Consider the following 20284-nt stretch of genomic DNA (forward strand, 5'->3'; position numbering starts at 1 on the left):
TTTTATATCTTTTTTACAAATAGTTCAAGAAAGACCACTACAAATGAGCAATATTTTGCACTATTATACAATTTAATAAATCAGAAACTGATGACACAGTGCTGTATTTTACTTCTTTTTGTCTTTTTTTTCAACCAAAAATGCTTTGCTCTGATTAGGGGGTACTTGAATTAAAAAAATGTTCACAGGAGGGTACATCACTTAAAAAAGGTTGAGAACCACTGCTCTAGCTTGACCAGTCGGCTACAAACCTTGGCTGTTTGTGCTGAGCTGCAAGGAGATGATGCACGGCTCCGAAGACGACTCTTCCAGGCAGGGGATGGGAATCGTGCTCTCAACCACCAGCTCGTACAAATTTCCGTCCTCGGCCACGTTGCTCACGTTTGGGGTTAGCTGCACATGAAGGTTTGGAAGTATTTGCTATTAAGACTCTCCTGGTTGTCACAAACATGAAAAGATGAAAGTCCAAACGCTGGAATGTACCCGGATCCCGGCGAAGAACTCCTGACTTTCCACGGAGGAACTCCGGAGGTCTGGAGAGTCCAAGTAGAATGCCAAGACGGAGCAGTAAATCTGAAAACGGATGATCGTTGAGTGCTTGCTGACGTCTCCTTTGGCGAGCCGGCGTCACCTTGTCTCCCAGACGCAGGTTGAAGCCGTCCAGCTCGATAAGGGCTGACGTCCGGACGGTGGTCTCTTGCTTGAGCTCCTCCCTGGCCTCGCCGCGAGGAGAGGAGCGGGACCAGGTCACCACGTGACCCAGAGAGCTGTCGGAGCTGCTGTTGAAGCTGCACTGCAGGTGGACGGCGCCCCCTGTCCACTCGGAGACCACGATGACCGGCACGGACGGAGCGGCGGGCGGCTTGGCTGATGGCACCGCAGAAGAAACTGAAGAAGAAAGAAGAATTTTAGCGTCGGATTTTCATACACGGGAAAATTTGCCTTGATCCAAAAGAAGAAAAATGTAGAAATAACACACATGGACGGGATCAATTAGAACTTGATTTGATGAGATTTGCGAGTATGAAATAAAACAAGTATGAATGTTCTGCCCGAAGAAAGTGCTCAAGTCATTGTTTCCTGGCAGAGCTTTCAAGCTACGGACACATTGATCCAGCAACAAGGGTAGGAATCCACATGTGTAATTTCATGACAAAAACTTGGTCAAACATTTGTAAGTAGATATTGTGCACATATTAGAGATGCGCGGATAGGCAATTATATCATTCGCAACCGCATCACCAAAGTCGTCATCTGCCCGCCGTCTACCCGAACCAACATTTTATCAGAACCGCAACCGCCCGCCACCCGCCCATTGAAATACTTCAGAGGTCGGCCACCTTTATCACTCAAAGAGCTATTTAAACCCATTTTCACATAGTGCAGAATACAATGGGAGCCGCTAACGTTCTCGCGAATATCCAATGGTATTCATCCTGCTGACAAGAATAAGGGCGTGTTATGAAGCCATTGCCTTTGACACCTTCAACAACATGTACAAACTGCTTCCCAGTCCAGCAACATGTTGTATGCAGGGGGGTGTTTGCTGCTAGCGGGGTGTATAAAATAGTCAGGAAGTTTCATGGATGCAAAGGACTCTGGGTATTTATTGTGTTGTGTCACTGGGAAGATGTTCTCCCGAAATGTGTTTGTCATTCTTGTTTGGTGTGGCTTCACAGCGTGGCGCATATTACTAAGAGTGTTAAAATTGTTTATATCACAACCATTAGTGTACTCTGTGTCACCCAGTATGCCTTGCAGTCGTGTGCGTGTGTCTGCGTAAGCCACACACAACATGTTGATGGACTGTCAAACAGATCATACATGCTGTAGAAGGCGACGAAGCCAATGGCTTCATAGCAAGCCCTAATAATTATTAATTCGGTGACTGCCGGCAGTCATTCTAGAGGATGTTTGTGTCTCCTATTGTCTCCTCCGCTTTGTGACACGGGTCCTAAATGGCTCTTTGAATGGTAAAGGATACCGATCCCTGAACCATGTATATCAAATATTTCCGAATGGATGAACCGCCACCCGCCCGAATCGAATTAAAATCTATGTTTTTGTCACGTCACCCGCCCGACCAATGGTTTATCCGCGGACTCCGCGGATGTGACCGCAAACCGTGCATCTCTAGCACCTATATATTTAGTTTGTTTTGTATTGAATTTGCTGACTTTGTGGTCGTTATTTGTCTGAGAGTAATAACTCTGCCGATCAATGCATACATGTAGCGATCAATAATACATGTAGCGATCAATAATACATGTAGCGCTAAATTGGACCTGTAGAGGGCAACAATGCAACACTTTAGGTTTGATTGTGATAAGTCACATACATTTTGTACAATTGTGTGGATGTATTAACACTAAACCTATTCTATTTATGTACAAAACCCAAAACTAGTGAAGTTGAAACGTGTGTATATCGTAAATAAAAACAGAATACAATGATTTGCAAAACTTATACTCAATTGAATAGACTGCAAAGACGAGAGAAACTTATTTTTTTTTGTAAATAAATATCAAGTTAGAATTTAATGGCGAGTGAGGGAAGAATGGATCGTGAAATCGACAAGCGGATCGGTGCGGCGTCTTCAGTAATGCGGACGCTGTATGGATCCGTTGTGGGGAAGAAGGAGCTGAGCCGGAAGGCAAAGCGCTCAATTTACCAATCGATCTACGTTCCCATCCTCACCTATGGTCATGAGCTTTGGGTTATGAACGAAAGGACAAGATCACAGGAACAAGTGGCCGAAACTAGTTTATTCCGCCGGGTGGCGGGCTCTCCCTTAGAGATAGGGTGAGAAGCTCTGCCATTCGGGAGGAGCTCAAAGTAAAGCCGCTGCTCCGCCACATCGAGAGGAACCAGATGAGGTGGTTCGGGCATCTGGTCAGGATGCCACCCGAACACTTCCCTAGGGAGGTGTTCAGGGCACGTCCGACCGGTAGGAGGCCACGGGGAAGACCCAGGATACATTGGGAAGACTATGTCTCCCAGCTGGCCTGGGAACGCCTCGGGATCCCCCGGGAAAAGCTGGACGAAGTGGCTGGGGAGAGGGAAGTCTGGGCTTCCTTGCTTAGGCTGCTGCTCCCACGACCCGACCTCGGATAAGCGGAAGAAGATGGATGGATGGATGGATGGAAATCTTCTTTAGCCTCTGTTTCTTCGTGTTTTAAACTAGCTGCACTGGAGACAGGTAGTGGGGGCAGGATAATGCAATTATTGACAGTGCAGTGTGAAAGCCGGTGTGTTTACTTTGCAATTAAACAAACGCAGTATCAAAGAAACATAACCTGCGCAAGGAATTTTTGACAAAACGTCCACATTTTGATGTCTGGCCCCCAAGCCCTTAGACCAGGGGTCGGGAACCTTTTTGGCTGAGAGAGCCATACAAGCCAAATATTTTAAAAAGTATTTCCGTGACAGCCATATAATATATTTTTTTTAAGACTGAATACAACTAAATGCGTGCATTTTTAAGTAAGACCAACATTTTTAGAGTATAATAAATCTCTTATTCTTTTTAATAACATTGTTATTCTAAAGCTAACCAACAATAAATAAAATACTTCTTGCCATTAATGCGACTTCTTTGAACAGGTGCAGTAGAAACCGGATGGATGGATTAAAATGCATTAGAATGTTTTATATTTTGAACGTTATTTTTGACACTTCGATTACCAGCGGAATTATTCATTACTTACCGTGTTCAACAATGTCAGCTAAGATTTATCTGAGAGCCAGGTGCAGTCATCAAAAGAGCCACAGGTTCCCAACCCCTGCCTTAAGACTCTTGAAACTGCGGCCTTCTTCATTATGTAGTTGAATAGCCCTGCTCTAAAGTAACGTTTTTTTTTGGTTACTCTACCCACCTGTGTAACTAACTAAGTGCAAAGGCTCCCACCTGAGCCTTTCTGACTGGTGGATGTAATTGACCAACAAGCCACATTCATTAAAAAAAAATATATATATATATTGATCAGATTTCTCAACCCTGTGCCAGCTTCACTGGCGTGAGTCACAGCCTGGCAAAGAGCCATCGCAATGGAAACAAGACCCGCTGGACTTCAGAGCACGTGGTCGGCTCATTAAAGTGGAGCCAAAGGGTGTGTGTGTGTGTGTGTGCATTCCTGACCGCATGGAGACTCCTCGACCTGCTGATTGTTTTGCTGCGTGACCTAACAGGAGCTGACAGGGGCGAGCTTCAAAACAAGAATAGAAAAAGCTCCTCACTTTCTGTACACGCTCCACCCGTGTTCACCTCCCCAAGGTCGCAGGTCAGCGACGTTTTGGGCGACGTGTCTGGTATTTCTGTCAAAGAAAAAGACGAGTCGATGAGGATGCGTCCCGGTACTTTTGCCCAGAGTAATCGGACGTATTGGTACGTTACCCTGTGCACAGTAGCCCATGCATCCCTGAGTGGGCTGCAGCAGGTAAATGTAGAACTGGCCACAGTTACGGACAGACACTGGGATGCGGAACAAGCAGCATTCCTGGCTGCTGCTCGGGAAGAACTGCCACGCGGCACACGCCGTCAGATGCCTGAGCTCCAACGGGCCCGGCAGGGATTCGTCCTTGCCAAGGGAGAGCCACACAGGAGCCTGGGTCCCGCAGTGGTTCACCTGCCAGAACATTCCAATGTTTTCATTGAGAAATTAACATGCCTAGCAATCCACTGTCTTTCATATATTCATTTATTAGTTGCGACACACCCCTAATAAAATTGGTCTGCCACATGTAAGTACCTTTGTGATTTTGTTTTGTTTTGATTTAACGCTATCTGATTATAGAGTTGTTTAAATAGCTTGTAGTAACAAATCAGGACAGTAAACGACATGGTTTTTGGGATTGTCTCGATCTGATATTGGATATCGGTCTACAAACAGATAGTGTGTCATGAGATATAAATTGAATTAAGAGGACTTAAAAGAAACCAGATGAGCTCAAATATAGCTACAAATGAGGCATAATGATGCAGTATGTACATACAGCTAGCCTAAATAGCATGTTAGCATTGATTAGCTTGCAGTCATGCAGTGATCAAATATGTCTGTTTATCACTCCACACAAGTCAATAACATCAACAAAACTCACCTTTGTGCATTCAGGCACAACGTTGAAAGTTTGGTGGACAAAATGAGACATAAAAAGAAGTGGCATAAAACATCTCTTCAGAAAGTCGGAGAAAGTTATGCATACAAACAAACTACGGTGAGTTCAAGGACCACCAAAATTAGTAGGACAAAACATCACTTGCCAAATTCTCGTATCAGTGAAGCATGTTTAATATAAACAGTTTGCTTTATAACAATTAGGGAGATTTGTGTCATGTTTGACTTCCCACAGAAACCATATTAAAACAAAAAATATATATTTCATATTTTTTTCCCCCTCATCTTTTTCGATTTTTCATACATTTTTGAAAAAGCTCCAGAGAGCCACTAGGGCGGCGCTAAAGAGCTGCATGCGGCTCTAGAGCCGCGGGTTGCCAACCCCCGCCTTAGACTAATAGGAGCTAGAAGCTACACTACATCTTAGCGCATAATAGCACAAAGCTAAACATGCATGTGTTTAATTGAACAATATTGCAGTCTTAAACATTACATTTGTCAATATAAACAAGTATATTGCATATTACTTACACACACAAAGTCTCCAAGGCAGAACCTTATTCGAAAGTATCCAGTAACAAACGTGACTCCAAAATTGAATTTACCGCGTCGTGAGTTTAACTCAATGAATTACTGTGGCATCTAGATATTGCCCAAAAAACTATTACCCCTCCACTTTAACTTATAGACAGTATAAGTCCATTACAAACAGTTAACAATAAATAGGTTAGTGTTTTTCATACCGACCGTTGTTGTCTGTTTGACTAATTTTCTATCATTCCACACTACAAAATAATTAAAGTATGTATGATTCCTGTTGATATTGTAGCAGACCAATATTGATAGCGGCCAATACTCAAGGCTCTTCTATTGGTATCCAATCGGAAGTGACACTAGCTGTTACTGTGCGTAGTCAAAGGCACATCAACTCATTTGACAGACGGTCATCAAATCGACAGAGTGACAGTCTTACCGACGTATAAACCAAAATAAACAACACAAAACAGGTCAGTTACCACACAAAGTACTACCATACAGTGGGGCAAAAAAGTATTTAGTCAGCCATCGATTGTGCAAGCTCTCCCACTTAAAATGATGACAGAGGTATGTCATTTTCATCATAGGTACACTTCAATTGTGAGAGACAGAATGTGAAAAAAAAATCCAGGAATTCATATTGTAGGAGTTTTAAAGAATTTATTTGTAAATTATGGTGGAAAATAAGTATTTGGTCAACCATTCAAAGCTCTCACTGATGGAAGGAGGTTTTGGCTCAAAATCTCACGATACATTGCCCCATTCATTCTTTTCTGAACACGGATCAATCGTCCTGTACCTATTGCAGAAAAACAGCCCCAAAGCATGTTTCCACCCCCATGCTTCACAGTAGGATGGTGTTCTTGGGATGCAACTCAGTATTCTTCTTCCTCCAAACACGACGAGTTGAGTTTATACCAAAAAGTTATATTTTTGTTTCATCTGACCACATGACATTCTCCCAATCCTCTGCTGATTCATCCATGTATCCATTTTGGTATAAACTCAACTCGTCGTGTTTGGAGGATGAAGAATACTGAGTTGCATCCTAAGAACACCATACCTACTGTGAAGCATAGGGGTGGAAACAACTTGCTTTGGGGCTGTTTTTCTGCTAAGGGGACAGGACGATTGATCCGTGTTGAGGAAAGAATAAATGGGGCCATGTATCGTAATATTTTGAGCCAAAACCTCCTTCCATCAGTGAGAGCTTTGAATGGTTGACCAAATACTTATTTTCCACCATAATTTACAAATAAATTCCTACAATGTGAATTCCTGGATTTTTTTTTTTACATTTTTTTTTTCACAGTTGAAGTGTACCTATGATGGGAGAACTTGCACAATCGGTGGCTGACTAAATGCTTTTTTGCCCCACTGTATATCCAACAACAACTACACTGCAAAAACTGAAATCTAAGTAAGATGAAATATGTCAAATAAGGGTGATTTTGCTTATTTTCTGTCTGATAAGATCATTCTTCTCACTAAGCAGGTTTTTTGTTAGAGTGTTTTACTTGTTTTAAGGGTTTTGGTCCTAAATGATCTCAGTAAGATATTACAGCTTGTTGCTGAGATTTGATGACCTATATTGAGTAAAACATGCTTGAAAGTATTTTTGTCCTCATGTCCAAAACACACAACAATGGTGCACAGGAAAGCGGGGAAGAAGAGGAAAAAGGCGGCCAAAATGGTCAAAAGTCCCAATTTTGTCCAAAATATCTCCCCGGGTTTCAGTCCCACGAGTCTCGCCACCGGCCGCACAAGTCCCGGGATGCAAAAATTGTCCAAAACGCACCAAGCTAAGTCCCACAGGAAGTGGGGGAAAAAAGTGACAAAAGTCGTCAAAAGTCTGCAAAATTTTTCCAAATACCTACCCAGATTCGAGTCCCACAAGTCCCGCGGCCGGCCGCGCAAGTCCCGGGATGCCCGAAATGTCCATAACACACCCAGCCGAGTCCTACGGGGAGTTGGGGGATAAAAGTTGTAAAAGTCGGCAAAAGTCCCAAAAATTTTCAAAATACCTACTCAGGTTCGAGTCCCACATGGAGTGCCACAAGTTTTAAGACTTGTGGAACTTGAACACCCGGGTGTGATTTTGGAACATTTTACCGACTTTTCTCACTTTTCTCCCCTCCTTCCCGTGGGACTTTGCTGGGCGCGTTTTGGACGTTTTGGGCATTCTGGCCGGCGGCGGCGGGACTTGTGAGACTCAAACCTGGGTAGGTATTATGAACATTTTTGGGACTTTTGCCAACTTTTCCAACTTTTCTCATATTAAAACAGATGACAGCCAAATGGACTTTTGCTGTTTTATTTTCAATGAAGCAATAGAAAATACATACTCATATAGTAGTACACTTCCTATTAGTGAGAATATACTTATTTTAAGGTACTTTTGGGTTCATTGAGGTTAGCTCATTTTACTTGTTTTGGAAAGTCTTGACGAGCCAAATTTTCTTGTTCTTTTGGCAGATATTTTTGCTTAGTTCAAATAAAATGCCCCTCATTTTTGTATTTTGTTTTCTTGTTTTTGAACACTGACTTTTTTCAGTGTAAGCGTTGACTTTAAATTCTAACTGTTATTTACAAAGTGCCCGCAAGGCATGCTGGGTACGTACCTCCACGTTTCAATTATGAGCTATTAGTACAAAAACAGGAACATTATTTTGAAACTCAGTGCACACAGATGTTTTCTTTGAATCGCATGTGCGTGAGTCAATAACTTCATGTTTCATTGATATATAAACTTTAAGACACAAATTAATGTTCTTTTGCATGGGTGTCAAACTCTGGCCCGCGGGCCAAATCTGGCCCACCGTGTAATTTAATTTGGCCCTTGAGGCAATATCAATTTAGCATTAGAGCTGGCCCGCCGGTGTTATACAGCGTAGGTGCCGCTGTAACACCGCATTAACCGCTAATACTCATACTTGCCAACCCTCCTAATTTTCCCGGTAGACTCCCGAAGTTCAGTGCCCTTCCCGAAAATCTCCCAGGGCAACCATTCTCCCGAATATCTACTGATTTCCACCTGGACAACTATATTGGGGGCGTGCATTTAAGGCACTGCCTTTAGCGTTCTCTACAACCTGTTGTCACGTCCGCTTTTCCTCCATACTAACAGCGTGTCACATAATATTTGTGGCTTTTACATATATACACACACACACACACACGCGCACACACACACACACGCGCACACACGCACACACGCGCACAAGTGAATGCACAGCATACTTGGTCAACAGCCATACAGGTCACACTGAGGGTGGCCGTATAAACAACTTTAGCACTGTTACAAATTTGCGCCACACTGTGAACCCACACCAAACACATTTCGGGTGAACATCCGCACCGTAACACAACAGAACAAATACCCAGAACCCCTTGCAGCACCAACTCTTCCGGGAAACTTTCAGCAAAAAATAATTAACGTTTTATTCATGCATTTTCTCTTGCTACTTCAAGGCTTGAATGTTTGGTTCATTCATTATTGTTATTTTATTTTCAAATTTATTATTAGCGTGTGGAAAAAATTTGATATTTACCTCAGAAGGCTACAAATAGAAAAAAAGGCATAGATTTCTTTATTTTATTTTATTTGATATGCCATTGATCTTTTTTTAATTATTATTATTAGTATTTGAAACTGGATTTTGCATTTTGCTAAAGTTATATAAGCCTTGCTTGTTCAATATTTAATGTAAAACTTGTTTGGGTCCCTATTAAAAGGTTAATTTGTTCAACCTTGGCCCGCGGCTTTGTTCCGTTTTAAATTTTGGCCCACTCTGTATTCTAGTTTGACACCCCTGTTCTATTGGCACAAACCACAGTCCTCACACAAATGCTGAGTCTTACATCAAGGCCAGTGATGCCAATTAGTCAGGCAGCGTCCTCCCCTCGCCCCAGCGCTTCAAGTACATAGCAGGCCGTGTGGTTGTCCATCACTCAGGGGAGCGCATCGATGCCTGGGAAGCTGACACCTCAGATGGGTCATTGCAGGCTTGCCACAGTCCACACCCACAAGAAATGAGACAATCTCCGAGCACAACACACACACTGACAGCTGTGTGTGTGTATGTGTGTGCGTGCTTGCGTGTGTGACTGAAAATAACTAATTTGGCCATTAAAATGATCGACGGGGAGAGAACATTAAGAATTTTAGGTCCGAGTAGGAAATATTGAACGTAAATATTGAGAGAGTTAGGTGATTAATGGAGTCTAATTACAGTACATGGAATACATTTTAATTGCATTTAAAGTGTCTGTCCAGATGTTTTTCCCTCTATGCAACTCTCCAAGTTCTGCTGATGTGAGCCAACATCTAAGAAGGCAATAAAAGTCGGACGAGGTCTGCCGAGTATGTTGCACAGATAGAACTGGGGGAGGGAAAAGGTGCTTGGAGACGTTTACCTCCACACACTGGGTGGGCATGACGGCCGGTTTGTCAAAAATCTGGAACTGGTACCATCCAGGGACCAGCGAGTGGTCGCAGACGAAGTCCAGCAGGGACGACTGCAGCAGCCAGGTGGAGCTGAAGGTGATGCTGCGGTACGGGTTCTGGAGCACCGAGTGCCCCCCCGGAGCGCACTCTGGAGGGAGAACTGAAAAAAAAAAAAAGCATGGAGGAGGAAATAATGTCCTGCATCAGGGTTATTCAACTGGCGGCACGGGGGCCAAATCCGGCCAGTTTAAAACTTGGGAGACACACATTTTTGCAGCAGATTCCTAAAAACAACAGAGTGCTCCTGTTGCACAGAGGAACTTGGACCACTGTAAACACACTTGCAGATCCTTGCACTGATATTTTAAACTTGCGAGCAGTTGGCAGTTACACATTTTTCAAATGTAATTGATGTAACAAAGATTTTAGTTTATTTCGAACATGCATGCATACTGTCATGCCTGTGAAACAGGTCTTATGTTTGATCATGTTATGTTTAGTTTTTGGACATTCAGCTCTTGCGTTTGCACTTCCTTGTTTTCTTTGTCACCATGGCTACTCATTAGTTCCCACCTTGCCACGCCCCTGCCCTCAGTCCCGCACCTGTTTCTCATTACCGCAGCTACTATTTAAATCATTTACTTTCTGTCCATCGGTCTGGGAACTTTGCATTTTGCCTTCACGCCTGCTTGCTCCACATCCTTCATGCCCTCGATCACCTGCTACGCACCTTGCTGTTCATGCCTCTTGTTTTTGTCACAGTCAGTGTTTTGTTTTAGTTGTTTATAGCCATGCCATCGTGCTGTTTTTGTTTATAGTTCATTCATGCCATTGAGCAAGTGTTTTGGTTTCACGTTTATAGTTATAGCCTAGTATTATACCTCCTTGTGAGCGCCCTTTGTTTGAATATTTTTGTATTTAGTGTATAAATAAATAACCATGTACCTGAACTCACGCCTGGCTCGTCCTACATTCCCTCTGCGTCGAAGGAGCAAAACCAATCCATGTCACAGCTTGACACATACAACATGATACACAATTTTCAGTTTCTCTTTTCCACATGTTCGAAAAGGAGTAGGAAGAAGCAGAGCTTAGGTCAGGCCTGCATGGGCAATTATTTCGACTCAAGGGGCCAAATTTAGAGGGAAAAAACATGTGTCTGGGGGGCGGTATATCTATTTTTAAGAACACTAATACAAAACCTTACAATAATGTCTGAATGAATGCTAAAAACTTTATGACAGACCGCCTTGAAAATTTAAATGGAATTTTAAATTTTTTTTACTGAATGAGACACCCACAATGTACAAACCTCGTTTCCATGAGTTGGGAAATTGTGTTAGATGTAAATATAAACGGAATACAATGATTTGCAAATCATTTTCAACCCATATTCAGTTGAATATGCTACAAAGACAACATATGTGAGCGCCAAGGGTGAAAAATAAACTCACTAACAATCCGACACATAGCTAAGCTTCAGAACATTGTAGTAAAAATCTCCTTCCGCGTCTGTCCCTGACACCCGCATTTCAGGCTGCCCGCTCTGGAAACACTCTGTGGAAACGCTCCACACTCACACTGCTTGGTGCCTTGTCTGAGCTGCTGTGACTTAGATCACCATAGTAACTAGTACATCATGCAAAAGCGCAGATTGCAACCATTGAAAAACAAACCCTGTTTCCATAAGAGTTGGGAAATTGTGTTAGATGTAAATAAAAACAGAATACAATGATTTACAAATCCTTTTCAACCCATATTCAATTGAATGCACTACAAAGACAAGATATTTGATGTTCAAACTCAAAAACTTTATTTTTTTTGTAAATAATAATTAACTTAAAATTTCATGGCTGCAACACGTGCCAAAGTAGTTGGGAAAGGGCATGTTCACCACTGTTTTACATCACCTGTTCTTTTAACAACACTCAATAAACGTTTGGGAACTGAGGAAACTAATTGTTGAAGCTTTGAAAGTGGAATTCTTTCCCATTCTTGTTTTATGTAGAGCTTCAGTCCGCTGTCGTATTTTACGCTTCATAATGCGCCACACATTTTCAATGGGAGACAGGTCTGGACTGCAGGCGGGCCAGGAGAGTGCCCACACTCTTTTTTTAACGAAGCCATGCTGTTGTAACACGTGCTGAATGTGGCTTAGAATTGTCTTGCTGAAATAAGCAGGGGCGTTCATGAAAAAGATGGTGCTTAGATGGCAGCATATGTTGTTCCAAAACCTTAATGTACCTTTCAGCCTTAATGGTGCCTTCACAGATGTGTAAGTTACCCATGCCTTGGGCACTAATGCACCCCCATACCATCACAGATGCTGGCTTTTGAACTTTGCGTTGATAACAGTCTGGATGGTTTGCCTCCCCTTTGGTCCGGATGACACAATGTCAAATATTTCCAAAAACAATTTGAAATATGGACTCGTTAGACAACAGAAAACTTTTCCACTTTGCATCAGTCCACCTTAGATGATCTCGGGCCCAGAGAAGCTGGCGGGGTTTCTGAATGTTGTTGATAAATGGCTTTCGCTTTGCATAGTAGAGCTTTAACTTGCACTTACAGATGTATCGACGAACTGTATTTAGTGACAGTGGTTTTTTGAAGTGTTCCTGAGCCCATGAGGTGATATCCTTTAAAGATTGATGTTGGTTTTTGATACAGTGCCGCCTGAGGGATCGAAGGTGACGGTCATTTAATGTTGGTTTCCGGCCATGCCGCTTACGTGGAGTGATTTCTCCAAATTCTCTGAACCTTTTGATGATATTATGGACCGTATATGTTGAAATCCCTAAATTTCTTGCAATTGCACTTTGAGAAACGTTGTTAATTAAACTGTTTGACTATTTGCTCACGCAGTTGTGGACAAAGGGGTGTACCTCGCCCCATCCATTTTTTGGGAAGCTGTTTTTATACCCAATCATGGCACCCACCTGTTCCCAATTAGCCTGCACACCTGTGGGATGTTCCAAATAAGTGTTTGATGAGCATTCCTCATCTTTATCAGTATTTATTGCCACCTTTCCCAACTTCTTTGTCACGTGTTGCTGGCATCAAATACTGAAGTTAATGATTATTTGCAAAAAAAATGTTTATCAGTATGTACTAGAGATGCGCGGTTTGCGGTCTCATCCGCGGAGTCCGCGGATAAACCGCGGGTCGGGCGGGTGACATGACGAAAAAATAGATTTTAATTAGATTTGGGCGGGTGGCGGTTGAACCATCCGGAGACATTTGATATACATGGTTCTGGGATCGGTATCCTTTGCCATTCAAAGAGCCATTTAAGACCCGTGTCATAAAGCGAAGAAGTCAATAGGAGACGCTATTATTCTCTTGAATGACTGCCGGAAGTCACCCAGATATTAAATATTAGTGCGTGCTATGAAGCCATTGGCTTTGTCACTTTCTACATCATACACGATCTGCTTGTCAGTCCAGCAACATGTTATGTGTGGCTTCCGCAGCAACACGCACATGACTGCAAGGCATACTGGGTGACACAGAGTACACTAATGGTTGTGATATAAACAATTTTAACACTCTTAGTAATATGCGCCACGCTTTGAAGCCACACCAATTAAGAACGACAAACACATTTCGGGAGAACATCCTCACAGTAACACAACATAAACGCAACACAACAAATACCCAGAATCCTTTGTATTCATGACACATCCTGACTATTTTATAAACCCCAATCAACGGATTATTATGCCTAATTTTGTCCGATAATATCGAGCTACCGATATCATCGGACATCTCTACTAAAAACTAAAGCTACAAGATGTTTTCGTTTTTTCAAACCAACACCGATACAGATAGCTTCTTGCTTCTCAAGAACAATACCGATAACCGATACCTGTTATTTTTCCAATGTAATTTGTGCACATGCACCTTTCTTTGCAACTGGCTTTAGGGCAGCTTCTCGAGCATAGGTTACAATGGTTTTCAAAACACCGTCAGAGGTGATTCTGATGGCTGGTAAGGTTTGATGTGTCGAAGCGTGATGCTTTTTTTCCTTCTCGCCAAATGTTTGCAGAACATTCGGCGCAAATTGCAGGCAAAAATGTCTTCCTCGGAAACAGTGAAGAAGTCCCAAACGATCTCTGCCATGTTTGTTTACAATGTGCCTAGGGGAGGTTTACGATATGAGTCAGAATAAGGTAGCGCTTGATTTGCTCACCCAACCTACTTACAGCAAAGTCAGTTACAGGTATTCTCGCAACATTTGAGCCTTTTTTATGCTTTTAAAAAAATCTATAAATATTAATTATAATTATTATAATTTATATTTGTTTAAATATAAATCTATTGGCTTTGAAAACTAAATATATCAAATTGGCCCCTGCATCATTTGATTTTTCAGTGTGGCGCTCAGTGGAAAAAGTTTGGACACCCCAGATTAGGCTATTTAACTGCTGGCCAGCGAATTCAGTTAAAAAAAACATGTGAGAGATTCACATTTTTGCAGCAGATTCTTAAAAACTCTAGGGTGCTGTCATAGATATGATCTTTGACTATATATTTTTTGCAGAGGGTCCTTTTTTTTTTACAGAACGTGCTTCTGTAACTCAGAAAAAATTGACCAAAATCAAATGTCTACTGTAGCTGTCAAGAAATACAAAATAAAACTTATCTTATAGTGAAGGGAAAAGTCAGTCCCATGATCCTTAGTGTTCTACAAATGTGGCTTTCAAAACAATTTAGTTGAACATCTCTGCTCTACATGAAGACATTAAGTTGTCATTAGTGCAGAGTCTCTAATAATCCTAAAAAATATTTAAATGAGCTCACATTCCAATATTTGACCTACTGTACAGCTGAGATCATTTTAGAGCAACGTAGACCAAACTCATGGTTCCATTGGATTTAGATGCGTCAAACCACAATTTTGGACTACACAGAAATGTTGTTAAAAGAGGGGAACTGCACTTTTTTTTTTAAATTGTTTATGCATTCTAAATAGTAAAATATGGCAAGTACGAGGAGGCTAACAATGCAGATAATGGGAGTACATTATTCATAAAAAATATCCCATAACCGCCAACAATACTTCAAATACATCTCGTGACCTGAATATTAACCAAGTGTTTGCGATATTGTTATCATGTGGTAAGGTAACACAGACAATTTTTTTAGCGGCGCCGTGATCACAGAGGTTTAACTAGCTATAATGCTGCTATCTTGACATATTGAGCCGGTAAGCTGCTGCATTGCCTCTGAGTTGGTGAAAGTTAATTCTACATTATAATTCATGCTTCTCACCCGAATAGTAGAAAGTTGTGGACATTATCAGAGAAGTTTGGCAACTTTGACATTGACGGATGGCGAGAAAGAGACAAAAAGATGTGGCTTTTTTTTTTTAACAGTCGATTAATTTTTCAACTAAACAGGAAGATATTAACATCTTACGGTCGGCATCCCAGTGAGAGTAGATATTGTACAGTACGTGATCGTTTTATTATGTTCAAAGGTTGTATTTCTTGTTTAGCACTTGGCAAAACTGCTACTCGCTGGATCTCAGTTTTTAAAACTTGTAGCTCATCCTCCTTATATTTAGGCTCAAAAATATAAGTTTCTGGATCACAATTTGTCCCAAAATATTATTTGTTGTCTCCCACAAAGTATGCCATTATTATTTAATTCAAACATTTTTTTTAACATCCATCCATCCATTTTCTATATTGAGCAAAAATGCCTTATTTTTCTACCAAGAAAAGTGCACTTGTTATTAGTGAGAATATACTTATTTTAATGTATTTTTGGGTTCATTAAAGTTAGCTAATTTTACTTGTTTTGGAAAGTCTTGACAAGCCAAATTTTCTTGTTCTATTGGCAGATTATTGTGCTCCGTTCAAACAAAATACCCCTCATTTTTGTATTTTTTTTTCTTGTTTTTGAACACTGACTTATTGCTGGAGGTTTGTTGGGACTCGCGCTAAGAATTACAAAGGCGAAAATATTGTTTTAGTAACTTACGTCAATCAATGTTCCACCATGGATCGCTTCAGCCCCCCTAAAATAGACCGATCGCCGCCAATGGGCAAAATTCCAAACAAAGTACTGTGGGGGTTTTTTAAGAGCACTTCAGATTTTAACTTGGGCCCAATTTTATTTAAATTCTGATGAAGTTATGACAGTTGTTCTTCTCAGAAAAACATTTTACCCCCCCCCAAAAAAATTAAACACATCTTTTCTTATTAATAAATGACGACGCATCTCCAAACTTTAGCGGGTAGTTTACATTGTGGATGCCATGCGGGGTGCATTATGGTTGTTTACAAACATGCATTTCTTATCATTGTGGTTGTAGCTTGCAGTGATGTAACTTTTGAGTAGATTGTGCAGTATGAACACTCCAGAGGTAAAAGTTCATTAAGAGGGGTGAACTCACCGGCTCTCAGCCATGTTTCCGTCACACAGGAAGTCAAGCCCGCGGAAAGAGAAGAAATCCTTCAGGATAAACGTTTTGTTTGTCAAAGATCTTGCCTTCACAAGACCGAACCTGGCGGGGGCCAGCACGTCCAAGGGCGCAGCTAATCCAGGTGGGGCCCGACACACAGCCCACAGGTGGCGGGGGAGAGGAGCCACGAGGCGGGAAAGGAAGCTGACTGGGACGTCGAAAAACCAACGTTGAAGTTGATCATATCAGTGGGAGAGGGGCAAAGATCCAACAGTGTTTGGCGGTCATACACAAGCAGTGAGCTTACATAGACGAAAAAAGACGCAAACAACACAAAAACGAACAGAGTTGACAGCTAGAGATGGCTGGGCAAAGCACATACTGGCGCCATCTTCTGGAAACTCAGAAGTGACGTTACTCAAATAGTGAAAGGTAAGTGGTGTTTTTTTTTTTTAGTAACCAGCAAGCACAGTACAGTTAGTAGAACACCTGTGTTTTTATTACTGTGTATTTGATAGGTGTCGTCTGAAATTCAACTATTTATTTTATATATATATATATATATATATATATATATATATATATATATATATATATATATATATACACATATAACAAAAAAATATATATAGCTAGAGTGCACTGAAAGTTAAGTATTTCATACATATATAACTGTATATATATATCTGAAATATATATGAAATACTCGAGTTGGTGAATTGGCTGTAAATATACACCCCTCCCCTCTTAACCACGCCCCCGCCCCACCCCTGACCACGCCCCCAACCCCACCTCCCGAAATTGGAGGTCTCAAGGTTGGCAAGTATGAATCAATGTTCTACCCCCCTAAAATAGACCGAACGACGCCAATGGGCAAAATTCCAAACAAAATACTGTTCCCCTTTGTTTTAGGGCACTTCGGATTTTAACTTGGGCCCAAATGTATATAAATTCTGATGAAGATATGACAATTGTTCTTCTCAGACAAATAATTTACCGCCCCCAAATTTTTTTGAACACATCTTTTTTTACTAATAAATGATGACACAGCTCCAAACTTAGCAGGTAGTTTACATTGTGGATGCCATGCGGGGTGCATTATGGTTGTTTACAAACATGCATTTCTTATCATTGTGGTTGTAGCTTGCAATGATGTAACTTTTGAGTAGATTGTGCAGTACCAAAATTCTTTCATTTAACTCTGCAAAAATTATTTGAGTAACCATCAGCGTGAAATGTGCTATTTTATGGTTTACTTGTTTTGGAAAGTCTTGACAAGCTAAATTTTCTTGTTCTATTGGAAGATAATTTTGCTTAGTTCAAATAAAACACCCCTATTTTTTTTGTTTGTTTGTTTGTTTTTGAACACTGACTTTTTGCAGCACACAGGAGGTTTGTTGAGGCTTGCGCAAAGAATTACAAAGGCGAAAATATTGTTTTAGTTACTTACGTCAATCAATGTTCTACCCCCTAAAATAGACCGAACGGCGACAATGGGCAAAATTCAAAACAAAGTACTGTTCCCCTTTGTTTTAGAGCACTTCGGATTTGAACTTGGGCCCAAATTTATATAAATTCTGATGAAGTTATGACAGTTGTTCTTCTCAGACAAAAAAAAAAAGTCATAACAAATTATGACGCATCTCCAGACTTTAGCAGGTTGTTTACATTGTGGATGCCATGTAGGGTGCATTATGGTTGTTTACAAACATGCATTTCTTATCAATGTGGTTGTAGCTTGCAGTGATGTAACTTTTTAGTAGATTTTGCAGTACCAAGATTCTTTCATTTAACTCTGCAAAAATTATTTGAGTAACCATCAGTGTGAAATGTGCTAATTTATGCCAAGGTGGTCCGAGGTAGACGTCAGTAAAGATTATCTGGTGCACATTTCAAAGAGGCAACCCACCCAAAACCCCAAAAGGTCAAGTGAAAGGTGATATAGGCTGTCTGTGTGTCATTCAGACCTGATGGAGATACCACCATACTCCATAAAATCTGCAGGCTTGTCCTGGGATGACAGATCCCTGATGGGATTATTATGAATTGTCACAAGTCATCAGCAGCAAAACATCACTAAATGTTCTAAAACGGTCATTTTGAGAACATATCGACATTGGTTGTGTTCTAAAAGTGAAAAAAATAAAAAATAAATAAAAGTTTCAAACTAACCTGTTTGTGCGCGCACGGTGTAAGGAAGAGAAACAGCAAAGCACCAAAGAATTTTCACCAGCGTCCCGAAGATGGCCGTCATGATTCGGGTTCCTTCGGCGCCTTCCGTCGTCTTGCGGAGACTCCCCGGCTCGTGTGTGGTAGAGTCCGGCTTCTGTGGCTCCGAGGGCGGCGGACTATACAGCCTGCGGGCTGGCTGAGCACACTGCGTCAGGGTGCCGCGTACGGAGCGCCAGGAGGGGCGGGAGTGGCGCACAGTCCCACCACTTCTACAACGGCATCTTCCAAAAAACTAGGATTTGATTCCTGAGGAGGGGGTCCATATTTATTCCACCGAGGACTGCATCCTGATCAAATCAAAGGGTGAGGAGCCTGTTTACTGCTCATATTTTTTTATTTTGTAAAATACTAAAAACCTCAGTTTTCATATGCGGTTTAAGATTAAAAAAAATAACACTGTCTCGGTGTTAGTACAAAACACACGTATGGTAGTTTGATATTCTTGAAAAAAAAAATATGTTAGCTTTTCTGGCATTAAGTAATAATTAAAGTCAACGAGAGGTTTAGGTTTCGTGTTTTCAGAGTGTCCCTGAACGCACCACACTGTAATAGTAAAATATGTGCGGCTTTTCCACGATTAAGAAAAAATAGGCTGGAGCCAGAAAACATAACGCAGTTTATAGACTTTTAAAAGATGTATTTATGTATATATTTTTATTCAACAAGTTAAAGTAAAACTACATTTTTGGGAATTTTACCTATCATTTACAATCCCTATTTAAAGGCCTACTGAAACCCACTACTACCCACCACACAGTCTGATAGTTTATATATCTCGATGAAATATTAACATTGCAGCACATGCCAATACGGCCTTTTTAGTTTAATAAATTACAATTTTAAATTTCCCGGGAGTTTCGTCTTGAAAACGTTGTGTAATGATAACGTGTACGCAAGACGTCACAGGTTTTAAGGAAATATGAGCGCTGCACACACACACACAGCTAAAAGTCGTCTGCTTTAACGGCATAACTACACAGTATTTTGGAGATCTGTGTTGCTGAATCTTTTGGAATTTGTTCAATTAATATCGGAGAAGTCAAAGTAGAAAGACGGAGTTGGGAAGCTTTAGCCTTTAGCCACACAAACACACGGTGATTCCTTGTTTAAAATTCCTGGAGGTGAAACTTTACTATGGATCACAGCGAACATGGATCCCAACCGAATGTCAAACAACAGATTTCGGTGAGAAATTTGTGGTAAAAAGTTGCTTCTTACCGGATATCAGCTGAGCTTGTGCCCCCCATACAGCTGCCGTCGACTTCCCTGAGACACTGGCGTCAACACACCCGTGGAAGTACACCTCCGACTATCAGGCACTGTTAAACTCACTAAAACACTAGCAACACAATAGAAAGATAAGGGATTTCCCAGAATTATCCTAGTAAATGTGTCTAAAAACATCAGAACCCGTCCCAATGCAATCACGTTTTTATGTCCCCTCCAACACGTGACGTTTTCAACAAGAAACTTGTGGGAAATTTAAAATGGCAATTTAGGAAACTAAAAAGGCCGTATTGGCATGTATTGCAATGTTAATAT

General features: G+C 41.2%; 1 protein-coding gene across 4 annotated transcripts in view; it reads right to left on the reverse strand.

The window, feature by feature from the left end:
* vwde (von Willebrand factor D and EGF domains) overlaps positions 1–19021 on the reverse strand; it is a 77707-nt gene extending 58686 nt beyond the window's left edge. For 2 of the 4 annotated variants that reach the window (XM_061915502.1, XM_061915501.1), the window contains exons 1-7: positions 18683–19021; positions 10068–10258; positions 4394–4625; positions 4237–4314; positions 632–888; positions 484–573; positions 252–393 (exon numbers count right to left, since the gene is read on the reverse strand). In XM_061915502.1, the coding sequence (XP_061771486.1) occupies positions 252–393; positions 484–573; positions 632–888; positions 4237–4314; positions 4394–4625; positions 10068–10258; positions 18683–18764 (1072 nt within the window). In that variant the 5' untranslated portion in view covers positions 18765–19021. The remainder of the gene's footprint in view (positions 1–251; positions 394–483; positions 574–631; positions 889–4236; positions 4315–4393; positions 4626–10067; positions 10259–18682) is intronic. The other 2 variants (XM_061915500.1, XM_061915503.1) reach the window with 2 other exon arrangements.
* Between the last annotated feature and the right edge of the window lie 1263 nt (positions 19022–20284).

This window comes from Nerophis ophidion, linkage group LG11 (genome assembly GCF_033978795.1).
Source record: "Nerophis ophidion isolate RoL-2023_Sa linkage group LG11, RoL_Noph_v1.0, whole genome shotgun sequence".
Lineage (NCBI taxonomy): Eukaryota > Metazoa > Chordata > Actinopteri > Syngnathiformes > Syngnathidae > Nerophis > Nerophis ophidion.